Source organism: Staurois parvus, unplaced genomic scaffold (genome assembly GCF_062004578.1).
Source record: "Staurois parvus isolate SC_StPar_1 unplaced genomic scaffold, SC_StPar_1.0 ptg001841l, whole genome shotgun sequence".
NCBI classification, from domain to species: domain Eukaryota; kingdom Metazoa; phylum Chordata; class Amphibia; order Anura; family Ranidae; genus Staurois; species Staurois parvus.
The window spans coordinates 9,325-20,401 of record NW_028319637.1 but is presented as its reverse complement, the minus strand read 5'-3'; the positions used below and the strand labels follow the sequence as shown (position 1 = coordinate 20,401).

The following is an 11,077-nucleotide window of genomic DNA, read 5'->3' as shown; positions in this document are numbered from 1 at the left end:
AAATCACAGAAGGGAGAGAGCACAGCCCACACCTCCTCCCATCTATACTCCAGCTAGCAATACAGGACGCTGTTTGGGCACCCAACATGTCCTTAGCAACCGATGACATCTTTTGGTAGGCCGGCACATTTTTTTTAAGCTTCACCTGCCTAGATCAGTCCATTAAAAATACGGCATGCGGAAATGTGCCAAAAAAGTGTGAATGAGCCCCCCCAGACTGGCATGCCCCAAGATGGTGCACAATGCTAAAGGGTGCCTCGACTGAAAAAGAAAAAGGTTGAGAAACATGGATGTATGTAAATGTCTCTCCAGTCTTCTCACCTCCACAGTTGGCGAGGACAAGCAACCTCCTGCATTGTGCTGGCTGTCGGCTCCACCACAGGCTGAAGCCCAATTTATGGGTGTTTCTATGAGGGAGCGCGAAGCACTTGATTCCCCCCCTGTAACGGACATGTAAAATTTATTGTAACGGACATGTAAGATTTGAGTGGAAATATGGAATCATAGCCATGACAGGTTGAGTAGATTAGATTATGTCAGGTCCTTTCATTACAAAGGTGTGTGCAGGAACAGTCTGGTCATTAAGGATGTACATTGAGCCCCTGGGCAGTAGGGAAATGAATAGAAGGTACAAACAAATGATCTGGGATACAGATGTGTATGTATACACAATTCCTCAATAGGCCTTACAGACCCAATCATCATTTAGCATTAATTAGTCTAAAGCCAGGTTCCTGGATGTGACAACTTGTGTGTGTCAATCAGGTTATCACCTTCTGAGGAAAACCAGTGACAGCAGACAGACTGTCTGCCTTTGATGGAAAACTCTATAAGTAATATTCACATCAAAGAAGTATGTTTAATCTCTTATAAAAGCCAAAATATTAGTTGGAGAGAGATGGAAATGCTTCCTTTGTGCAGACCATTCTGTGCACTACATTTACATATAAGAATCATATTTGTGGCTTGGGGAGGAAGCCAGGGAAATGTATGGAATGATTAGATGACGCGGGGGTGCGACAGTCAGATGGTGTTTGGTACTGTTGCGATCGGGCTGACACGCTGGTGTCAGAAATCCAATCCCCGACTTGGTGTTCAGGCCAGTCTCGGCCCAATTGAACTTGGGCAGGTCCATACACAGTACCTCTTGTGGGCAGGTCAGGACCACCTCCCCCAGAGTCAATTGGCCGAAGACTAATGTCCCGCCCATGTCCAAATCGCCATAAATTGAACGCACGGACATTTGGACAGGGTGATTCGTACGGAGCTGGTTCGATTGACTAGCGGATTGCCAAGTTTCTGGCTTGCTCCAGCCGCAGGGTAAAGTGTTATTCTGTCTTTTTATTCCCTTTTATTTTATAGTAATTAGTCATTTGTGTGTCTTCTTATGTCTTTGTATTTGCTGTAACCTTTTATCTTTTGTACATATTTTATGCACTGCCCACTTTGGGAAATTAAATCTTAAAATTAATTAGTGAACTTCTGTGTATTTAAGCACGTGCTCATATCTTCGGAGAGACTAGATCAGAGAGACTAGATTGGAGAGATTAGATTGGGTTATATTGTATTGTATTTTAGTGCCTTTAAAACGCTCGGTTAAGCTCATTGCCAATCTGTATGCAACTGCACTGTGAGTGGGCAGATTGCACGCAGATTGCAAAGGTAACAGATCTGCCAGACGGAGATCTGTATGTGTGTGGTGTCTCAACAGACCATTCTGCGGATAAACTGTTGGGTGGTGGCAGGCTACCTTTATGGTGCGTCTGGTGTGGGGGTGTGTGGACAGTGGAAGGGTTATCAACACCGGGGTTCAAGCTAGGATAGCTGAAGGGACCTTTAGAAGGGTGTGTGATTACTAAGCTGGTCCTCAACTCTAATCAGGGCATCAGGTTGTATGTAAGATCGTATCTGCCAGTGTGTGGCCGACCAGCTGGATTGGAGTGGAGTCTCCATCTGGTGGTGGCCAGAGGTAGTGCGGGCTGTGGAAAGGTATCACGGCTGATCTTATATACGGTTTGAGATATTTAAGTGTAAATCCCCTTTATTATCCCCTCTTTACCACCCTGTCGCGGCCGCACGCGTGCATCACGGTTAGCTAGTCGCTGTGGGCGTGGCGTGTGGTGGACACGTGACAGGGTGACGTTTTTAACAGAATCCTTGACAGTTGGCGGCAGCGTGCGGGATCTGCTTAATACATTAGTGCATGGTTTATTCATGTAACCCGTGTACTAAAGGTTAGAAGCTCGGTAGAAGTGACTGACCTACAGAAGCTCACTCAGTGCATAATTTTTGTTTTGTAGAAGACATACTTGGCTATTTGCTCCCCCCCCCTTTCTTTGTTTTTCTTTTCTATCTTTTATTTTGGCAAAATGGCTGAGACAGTAATCAGCTACAAGAAGCAAAGTCGAGATGACCTGATGAATCTGTGCGAGATCAGAGGTATCCCGACCACAAGGGACCAGACAAAGGAGCAGATGATACATGCCCTGGTCGAGAAAGACGGGGAGGAGCGAGACTTGGATGTGGAGCCACAGGATGTGGAACAGCCGCTTTCCCAGTCACCGGATGTGGATCGTGGTGCCATCCGAGAGGGCCAACTGGAAGCCCATTCGTTGTCCCTGCGGGATGATCTACAGCTGCTGGGCCCAGTCAGTGAAGCATTACGCATCAAGTTCATTTCGGAGCGCCGGGAAGCAGAGGACAGACGAAAAGATCGGGAAGGACAATGGCGACATGAACTGGAGCTAGAAAAACTCCGGCTGCAGCAGAACCGGTCCGCTGGTAACACTGAGTCCAGGGAAGAACGGATACACAGAGTTTCCCTGGACAAATTCCCCACCATGGACGTGGATGGGGATATGGACACTTTTTTACAAGGGTTTGAGAGGACTTGTCGTCAATACCTCCTGCCCAAGGAGCAATGGGCACAGTACCTCATCCCAGGGCTGAAAGGCAAGGCCCTGGATGTGCTTCTGAGTCTTCCAGAGGGCCAAGAAAGGGACTATGAGACTCTTAAACAGGCCATTGTTAAACGGTACCAGCTCACGCCAGAGGTGTACCGCAAGCGTTTCAGGACATTGCATCGAGGTCCTAATGACAGCTACATGGACCTCGTCTGCAGTCAGCGCACTGCTTTCCAGCAATGGCTAAAGGGACTGTCCGTAAGCACCTTTGGCGCCCTACAGGAACTCATGATTAAGGACCAGTTCCTACAGACATGTCCTTTTGAGGTCAGGCAGTTTGTACTTGACCGAGATCCCAAGACAGTGGATCAAGCAGCAGAAATAGCTGACTCCTATGCGGCTAACAGAATGCCTAGCACCTGGAGGACTACTGAACCCAGCTGGAAGGGAGGAAAGGCAACTGGCCGCTCTTCTCCAGACATCCAGAAGACCAAGGCATCCAGACCTTTAGGAGCCGCCCCAACAACTGTGGATACCCGGAGATGTTTTTTGTGCCACCGGATAGGTCATCTCAGTGTATCCTGCCCTGAGAAAAAGAAGGCTGTCCCACCTTCTACCAAGACAACCCGCCTGGAGTCTACTGTTTTGTGTGTTTCCAGGAATGCAAGAGGGCTCGCCGATAACCTGCAGCCTGTCACTGTGGGTGGCAGAGTTACCACCGGCCTGAGGGACAGCGGAGCGGAGGTGACTTTAGTGCATCCAGAACTGGTGAGCCCTGAGGATCTTATTCCTGGTAAGACCATGACTGTGAAGGGGGTTGGGGGCATCAACCCAGCTGTCCCCACGGCCTGTGTTTATTTAGACTGGGGAGCTGGGAGAGGAATGAGAAAAGTGGGTGTAACAGATGCCATTCCCACGAGAGTATTATTGGGTACTGACCTGGGACGGTTGGTAGCCCATTATGAGCCATATCAAGCACCCCTAGAACCTACCTCACCACCTGAGGCCCTGGACTCATGTAAAAGACTGATTGAAGACTCCATGAAGACTGGGGATTCTGGGGAGGGTCAGAGGGTGAAGGACTGTGTACCAGGGCCTGGCTCTAGTGGATGTCTGGAGTCAAGGCCTGGAGAAGAGTTTAAAATCACAGAGGACTCTGCAACTGATAATGGTTTATGTGATGATGAATGTAATGACATGTGCAAGGCAGACCTTCCCTCTGGTGCAGTGGTGACTCGGGGTGCCCACCAGGTGGCCCCGGACCAGTCATTGCCCACTGCTACAGAGGAACTGTCTGTGGAAGGGCCCAATCTAGCTGGGTTGGACCCTTGTGAACCTGGCCCAGAGGGCCTAAGGTCTCCTCAGACTGTTGTCTACCTGGCACCTGTGGCAGATAGCTCTGAGTCCCCTGGAGCTGTGAGAATTGATGGCAGCCCAGAGGATCTCAGAGGTCTGGCTGAAGAACCGCCAGCGGTGGATAGCAGGATGGGGGTGCATGGGCAAAAGGAATTTGGTTGTTTACCCCTATGTAAAGCAACAGGATGTTCTTCTGAAGTCCCCGGGGAAAAGGCACATTTGGTTTCAGTAGACCAGTGTTGTGTGCCCCTCTCCCCTTGTGGGATGAAGTTCTTTGTTGTCCGCTCCCCTGACACCACAGATACCAGTAATGCCATTTTGGATCCTGGACTGTGGAGCACAGAGGAGGGACCACAGGGTGAGGGTTTAAGTCTGATTCATTCTGACTCTACCCCCTCAGTAGCTGTGGCTGACGGCACCGAGTTTCCAGAGGCTGTTACATCTGATGCCAGCCCAGAGGAACTCAGGTGTGCTGACAGACGCTCTGCTGAGGACGGGGTAGAAGTGAGTGACGTGGGTCAGAGGATAACCCCTAGTGGAATCCTTCCTCCTGTAACCTTCCCCTCTGTCACCACAGTCATGGGTGCTGCCAGTGCAGACTCATTTCTGTGTGTTGCAGAGGGAAGTCTGCAGGATGTTGGAGTGAATTCAGCCCAATCAGTGTCTTCCACCTCAGCAGCTGCAGCTGACATCACTGAGTCCTTCCAGGCTGATAGGTTTGAGGTCGGCCCGGAGGAGCTCAGGTGTGGTGCTGACAGATGTTCTGCTGAGGAGGACAGAGTAGAAGGGTGTGGCACGGGTCAGAGGATGACCCCTGGTGGAGTAAAGTCTGTGGATTTATCCTTTGTCCCCACAGCTATGAGTATCATGATTGAGGACTCATTGCTGTGCACAGCAAGGGAAGGATCACAGGATGACGGGGGAACACTGACCCCCTCTGAATCTGCTTTCTCAGAGGCTGGAGCTGACAACCCTGTATTCTTGCTGGCTGATAGGTTTGATGTCAGGCTGGAGGAACTCAGGGGTTGTGCTGACCAGTCTCTGGCTGAGGCAGAAAGAGCAGAAGTGTGGGAGACAGGTCCAAGGGTGGAGGTTCTGGTATCCAAGCCATGGAACCAGGTCCAGATCACCCAGGAACAACCTTATGTCAGGCTCAGGCATCTGGGTGTCGCAGCCAATGGCGAACCACCAGATGACCCTGGCCAGTGGCTGAAAATGTTGACAGCGCACAATGACAGGTTTGCCAGTACCCGTCCAGTCGATAGTCGGTGGCCAGCAGATGAAATGGATCCGCAGGGGGATCTGCTGGCCAGTGGTGACCCAAACCCTTTGGGATCAGTCAGAGAACTGGGCAGAAGCCCTTCCCCATCGGCAGGGGGATGGGCTGAGCTGTCAGCGGTGTCAAACTTTAGTTGGGAGAACCCCCCCCCCCAACCTAGGGAACCTTCCATGTAGACGCGTTAGCCAACCCGTTTAGGCTCAGCTATGCGTCATCTGGAAGAGGGGAGATGTAACGGACATGTAAAATTTATTGTAACGGACATGTAAGATTTGAGTGGAAATATGGAATCATAGCCATGACAGGTTGAGTAGATTAGATTATGTCAGGTCCTTTCATTACAAAGGTGTGTGCAGGAACAGTCTGGTCATTAAGGATGTACATTGAGCCCCTGGGCAGTAGGGAAATGAATAGAAGGTACAAACAAATGATCTGGGATACAGATGTGTATGTATACACAATTCCTCAATAGGCCTTACAGACCCAATCATCATTTAGCATTAATTAGTCTAAAGCCAGGTTCCTGGATGTGACAACTTGTGTGTGTCAATCAGGTTATCACCTTCTGAGGAAAACCAGTGACAGCAGACAGACTGTCTGCCTTTGATGGAAAACTCTATAAGTAATATTCACATCAAAGAAGTATGTTTAATCTCTTATAAAAGCCAAAATATTAGTTGGAGAGAGATGGAAATGCTTCCTTTGTGCAGACCATTCTGTGCACTACATTTACATATAAGAATCATATTTGTGGCTTGGGGAGGAAGCCAGGGAAATGTATGGAATGATTAGATGACGCGGGGGTGCGACAGTCAGATGGTGTTTGGTACTGTTGCGATCGGGCTGACACGCTGGTGTCAGAAATCCAATCCCCGACTTGGTGTTCAGGCCAGTCTCGGCCCAATTGAACTTGGGCAGGTCCATACACAGTACCTCTTGTGGGCAGGTCAGGACCACCTCCCCCAGAGTCAATTGGCCGAAGACTAATGTCCCGCCCATGTCCAAATCGCCATAAATTGAACGCACGGACATTTGGACAGGGTGATTCGTACGGAGCTGGTTCGATTGACTAGCGGATTGCCAAGTTTCTGGCTTGCTCCAGCCGCAGGGTAAAGTGTTATTCTGTCTTTTTATTCCCTTTTATTTTATAGTAATTAGTCATTTGTGTGTCTTCTTATGTCTTTGTATTTGCTGTAACCTTTTATCTTTTGTACATATTTTATGCACTGCCCACTTTGGGAAATTAAATCTTAAAATTAATTAGTGAACTTCTGTGTATTTAAGCACGTGCTCATATCTTCGGAGAGACTAGATCAGAGAGACTAGATTGGAGAGATTAGATTGGGTTATATTGTATTGTATTTTAGTGCCTTTAAAACGCTCGGTTAAGCTCATTGCCAATCTGTATGCAACTGCACTGTGAGTGGGCAGATTGCACGCAGATTGCAAAGGTAACAGATCTGCCAGACGGAGATCTGTATGTGTGTGGTGTCTCAACAGACCATTCTGCGGATAAACTGTTGGGTGGTGGCAGGCTACCTTTATGGTGCGTCTGGTGTGGGGGTGTGTGGACAGTGGAAGGGTTATCAACACCGGGGTTCAAGCTAGGATAGCTGAAGGGACCTTTAGAAGGGTGTGTGATTACTAAGCTGGTCCTCAACTCTAATCAGGGCATCAGGTTGTATGTAAGATCGTATCTGCCAGTGTGTGGCCGACCAGCTGGATTGGAGTGGAGTCTCCATCTGGTGGTGGCCAGAGGTAGTGCGGGCTGTGAAAAGGTATCACGGCTGATCTTATATACGGTTTGAGATATTTAAGTGTAAATCCCCTTTATTATCCCCTCTTTACCACCCTGTCGCGGCCGCACGCGTGCATCACGGTTAGCTAGTCGCTGTGGGCGTGGCGTGTGGTGGACACGTGACAGGGTGACGTTTTTAACAGAATCCTTGACACCCCCCCCGGCGGATTTTACATTCCATTTGTACACAAAGGTGATACTCTCTTCAGGAAAGCTGCTCTAGCCTCAGGTTTGCTGAGATAAAACAACGCCTCTGTGTTTAGGGTCCAGGAGACTTAGGGGCCCCATTTATGAAGATCAGCAAAATAATCACTTTTTTTACTTCATCCATTCATGGTTCCCGGACGCAAAAAGGTCCAAATAAAAGTGGCAGTGTCCAAAGAAGTTAAAAAAAAAACCCAACAAAAAACTTGCGGAAAGTTCCTTCTCTGCATCCCGGATAGGAAGATCCTCAGACCGAAGGTGATAAAATTGATCGATACAAAATAAATTTTGAGGATAATCTATAAAAGTGCAAACTAGATGTTGTCAGAGTTGTCGGGATCAATCGTTTTCAATTTAAAAAAAACACAATAAAATGGGAATTTCAGATCTTCATAACGAAGTCTTCTTTTTTTTTTAACTTTAAATAAACTTCTTCAGAGCGCTCTGCGACTGAGACGGGCAACTCGAGGATGGCCGGGGAATGGGAAAGCATGCTGGGACTTGTAGTTCCACAAACTCTATAGGCTCCCGGTTGCCTATCTCAGCTCTATACTGATCAGGTTGGCAGTAAAGTCAATTGGCAACAAATTGTTAAAGTTTAACTTTGCCTTTCAGACAAAAATCACACTGTAAAGCCAGCCAGAGAAACAATCAACTTTGTAAATATATATGTCTCTGTGGATTATAAATGATCTATATTCGTTAAAACGGAATAATAAAAAAAAAAAAATCGGTTATGGGTTTATTTTCAAAAAAAGCACATGAACTGTATTTTTAAAGGAAGATAGTATAAGTACCTGGGTCAATCTTGACATCCGTGCACAGCAGTATGCACACTGGGAGGGGGGGTAGGTTCTGTACACAGTGCTGAGCTTACCGGTGTGCTGTCGCTCCTGTGCACAGTGCAAAGCTTACTATTGTGCTGCCGCTCCTGTGCACAGTGCTGAGCTTACTAGTGTGCTGCCGCTCCTGTGCACAGTGCAAAGCTTACTAGTGTGCTGCCACTCCTGTGCACAGTGCTGAGCTTACTAGTGTGCTGCCGCTCCTGTGCACAGTGCTGAGCTTACTAGTGTGCTGTCGCTCCTGTGCACAGTGCTGAGCTTACTAGTGTGCTGTCGCTCCTGTGCACAGTGCTGGGCTTAGTAGTATACTGCCACTCCTGTGCACAGTGCAAAGCTTACTATTGTGCTGCCGCTCCTGTGCACAGTGCTGGGCTTAGTAGTGTACTGCCACTCCTGTGCACAGTGCTGGGCTTACTGGTGTGCTGCCACTCCTGTGCACAGTGCTGGGCTTACTGGTGTGCTGCCACTCCTGTGCACAGTGCTGGGCTTACTGGTGTGCTGCCACTCCTGTGCACAGTGCTGAGCTTACTAGTGTGCTGTCGCTCCTGTGCACAGTGCTGAGCTTACTAGTGTGCTGTCGCTCCTGTGCACAGTGCTGGGCTTAGTAGTATACTGCCACTCCTGTGCACAGTGCAAAGCTTACTATTGTGCTGCCGCTCCTGTGCACAGTGCTGGGCTTAGTAGTGTACTGCCACTCCTGTGCACAGTGCTGAGCTTACCAATGTACTGCCGCTCCTGTGCACAGTGCTGAGCTGACCAGTGTACTGCCACTCCTGTGCACAGTGCTGAGCTGACCAGTGTACTGCCACTCCTGTGCACAGTGCTGAGCTGACCAGTGTACTGCCACTCCTGTGCACAGTGCTGAGCTGACCAGTGTACTGCCGCTCCTGTGCACAGTGCTGAGCTGACCAGTGTACTGCCACTCCTGTGCACAGTGCTGAGCTGACCAGTGTACTGCCACTCCTGTGCACAGTGCTGAGCTGACCAGTGTACTGCCACTCCTGTGCACAGTGCTGAGCTGACCAGTGTACTGCCACTCCTGTGCACAGTGCTGAGCTGACCAGTGTACTGCCACTCCTGTGCACAGTGCTGGGCTTACTAGTGTACTGCCGCTCCTTCACTGTATAAGCCATAGACCAATGACAGGGATCAGATTTAATTGTACAGGAGGCAGAGGACCTGTCTGAACTGCCTGGCAGGATCAGCAAAATTTCAAATCTTTTGGCATGCAATGTATTTCCCTTCTTCCCCAGAGTTCAGCCCCAGGTATATTGTACCCATCATCACCACGAGGACTGAAGAGGCTCCTGAAGCATCAGCTGTGCCCAATGGGGAAGGTGCAAACTTTGCTTACTGCCGTGGGAGAAATGGAAACATGGCTGCCTATGGAACGCCTGCGCAGACGGAGCATTTCACCAATCTGCTGCTCTCCCTCAAAATTTGATCGTGGGGCGCAGCGATTGCTGCCTTTATAAATCATGGGGCCCCCTACCCCTTCCCACAGGTGGTACCCCTTAGGCCCCAGGAGGAAGGCCATCAGCAAAGGATGTCCACAAACACACAGTCCCTCCCTCCCTCCTCCAGGGCCTAGGGTAAGCCGGTCTATCCACCTGCCCCCCCATTGCACCCCCTCCTTACTTCACCACAGCACAACCCTACTGTCCCCATCCTCTGTCTTCCCTTTTCTACCAATCGCTGCCCTTTGTCCTCAACCGGTATGATCAAGACAGGTCCTCCGACTCGGCCTGCTTCCCTTCCCGTCCTTTCTGCCGGCAATGCTCAGCAATCACAAGTCCAAGTCCTTTCACTATAGATATGCAGGTGGGCCAACACTGGAAACCATGGGGCCCTCCACAGCCTACAGACTGCTGACCCAATGGGGCCCAGTATGGGAGTACAACCCATACCCCCTTATTGGCAGAAGGCTACACAAGACACCAATCTAGTATTTACAAAGTTGATTACTTCGCTGTCTCGTATCGAAATGTAAAAACGGTCATGACAGAAGATCGGTCCTTATAACCCCTCGCTACCCAAGGACCGAACAACAAAGTGCAAAACAAAAGTGAAGAGATCGATCGATGAAAAGATCATTCATACTGCCGCCGGTCGCCTCCTGTGAATGGAGGCAGAGAGACAGCCCAAGACGGCACAGAGGACCGAAGATCTCTATAGAGATGGCCATACATGTCGCTATTTGTGATCGTTCGAGGTGGGAGCAATCACCGACCAGCAATTTATCATCGAACGCCGCAACACGCTTGTAGTTGGCTAACAATATTGATGGCAAATATGATCGATGGGTCATAAATGAAGCCAACTGTAGGATCCATCTGTACTATGATCAGTTCCCCCGAGGCACATAATCAGATATTTATTAGGACCCGTGTCAACGGGCTTCAGGCTTGTGTCAGTGACAAGTGAATTCGACCTGCAGTTGACTCCTCCCTCTGATCCACTTCAAGGGAGTTCTGCCTTCCTTTACGGCAGTGTTTCTCAACTCCAGTCCTCATGGGCCCCCAACAGGTCATGTTTTCAGGATTTCCATTATTTTGCACAGGTGATTTGATCAGTTTCACTGCCTTAGTAATTACCACAGCTGTTTCATCTGAGAGAAATCCTGAAAACATGACCTGTTGGGGGTCCATGAGGACTGGAGTTGAGAAACACTGCTGTAACTAGATGGAGAGGGAGG

The 11,077-nt window shown here is 49.2% G+C and overlaps 1 protein-coding gene across 1 annotated transcript; it reads left to right on the top strand.

The window, feature by feature from the left end:
• Window positions 1-2,157: 2,157 nt before the first annotated feature.
• Window positions 2,158-6,772, top strand: LOC149434087 (uncharacterized). The gene has a single exon (XM_089664108.1). The coding sequence runs from the start codon at window positions 2,370-2,372 to the stop codon at window positions 5,712-5,714; it is 3,345 nt and encodes a 1,114-aa protein (XP_089520234.1). The 5' UTR covers window positions 2,158-2,369; the 3' UTR covers window positions 5,715-6,772.
• Window positions 6,773-11,077: the final 4,305 nt, after the last annotated feature.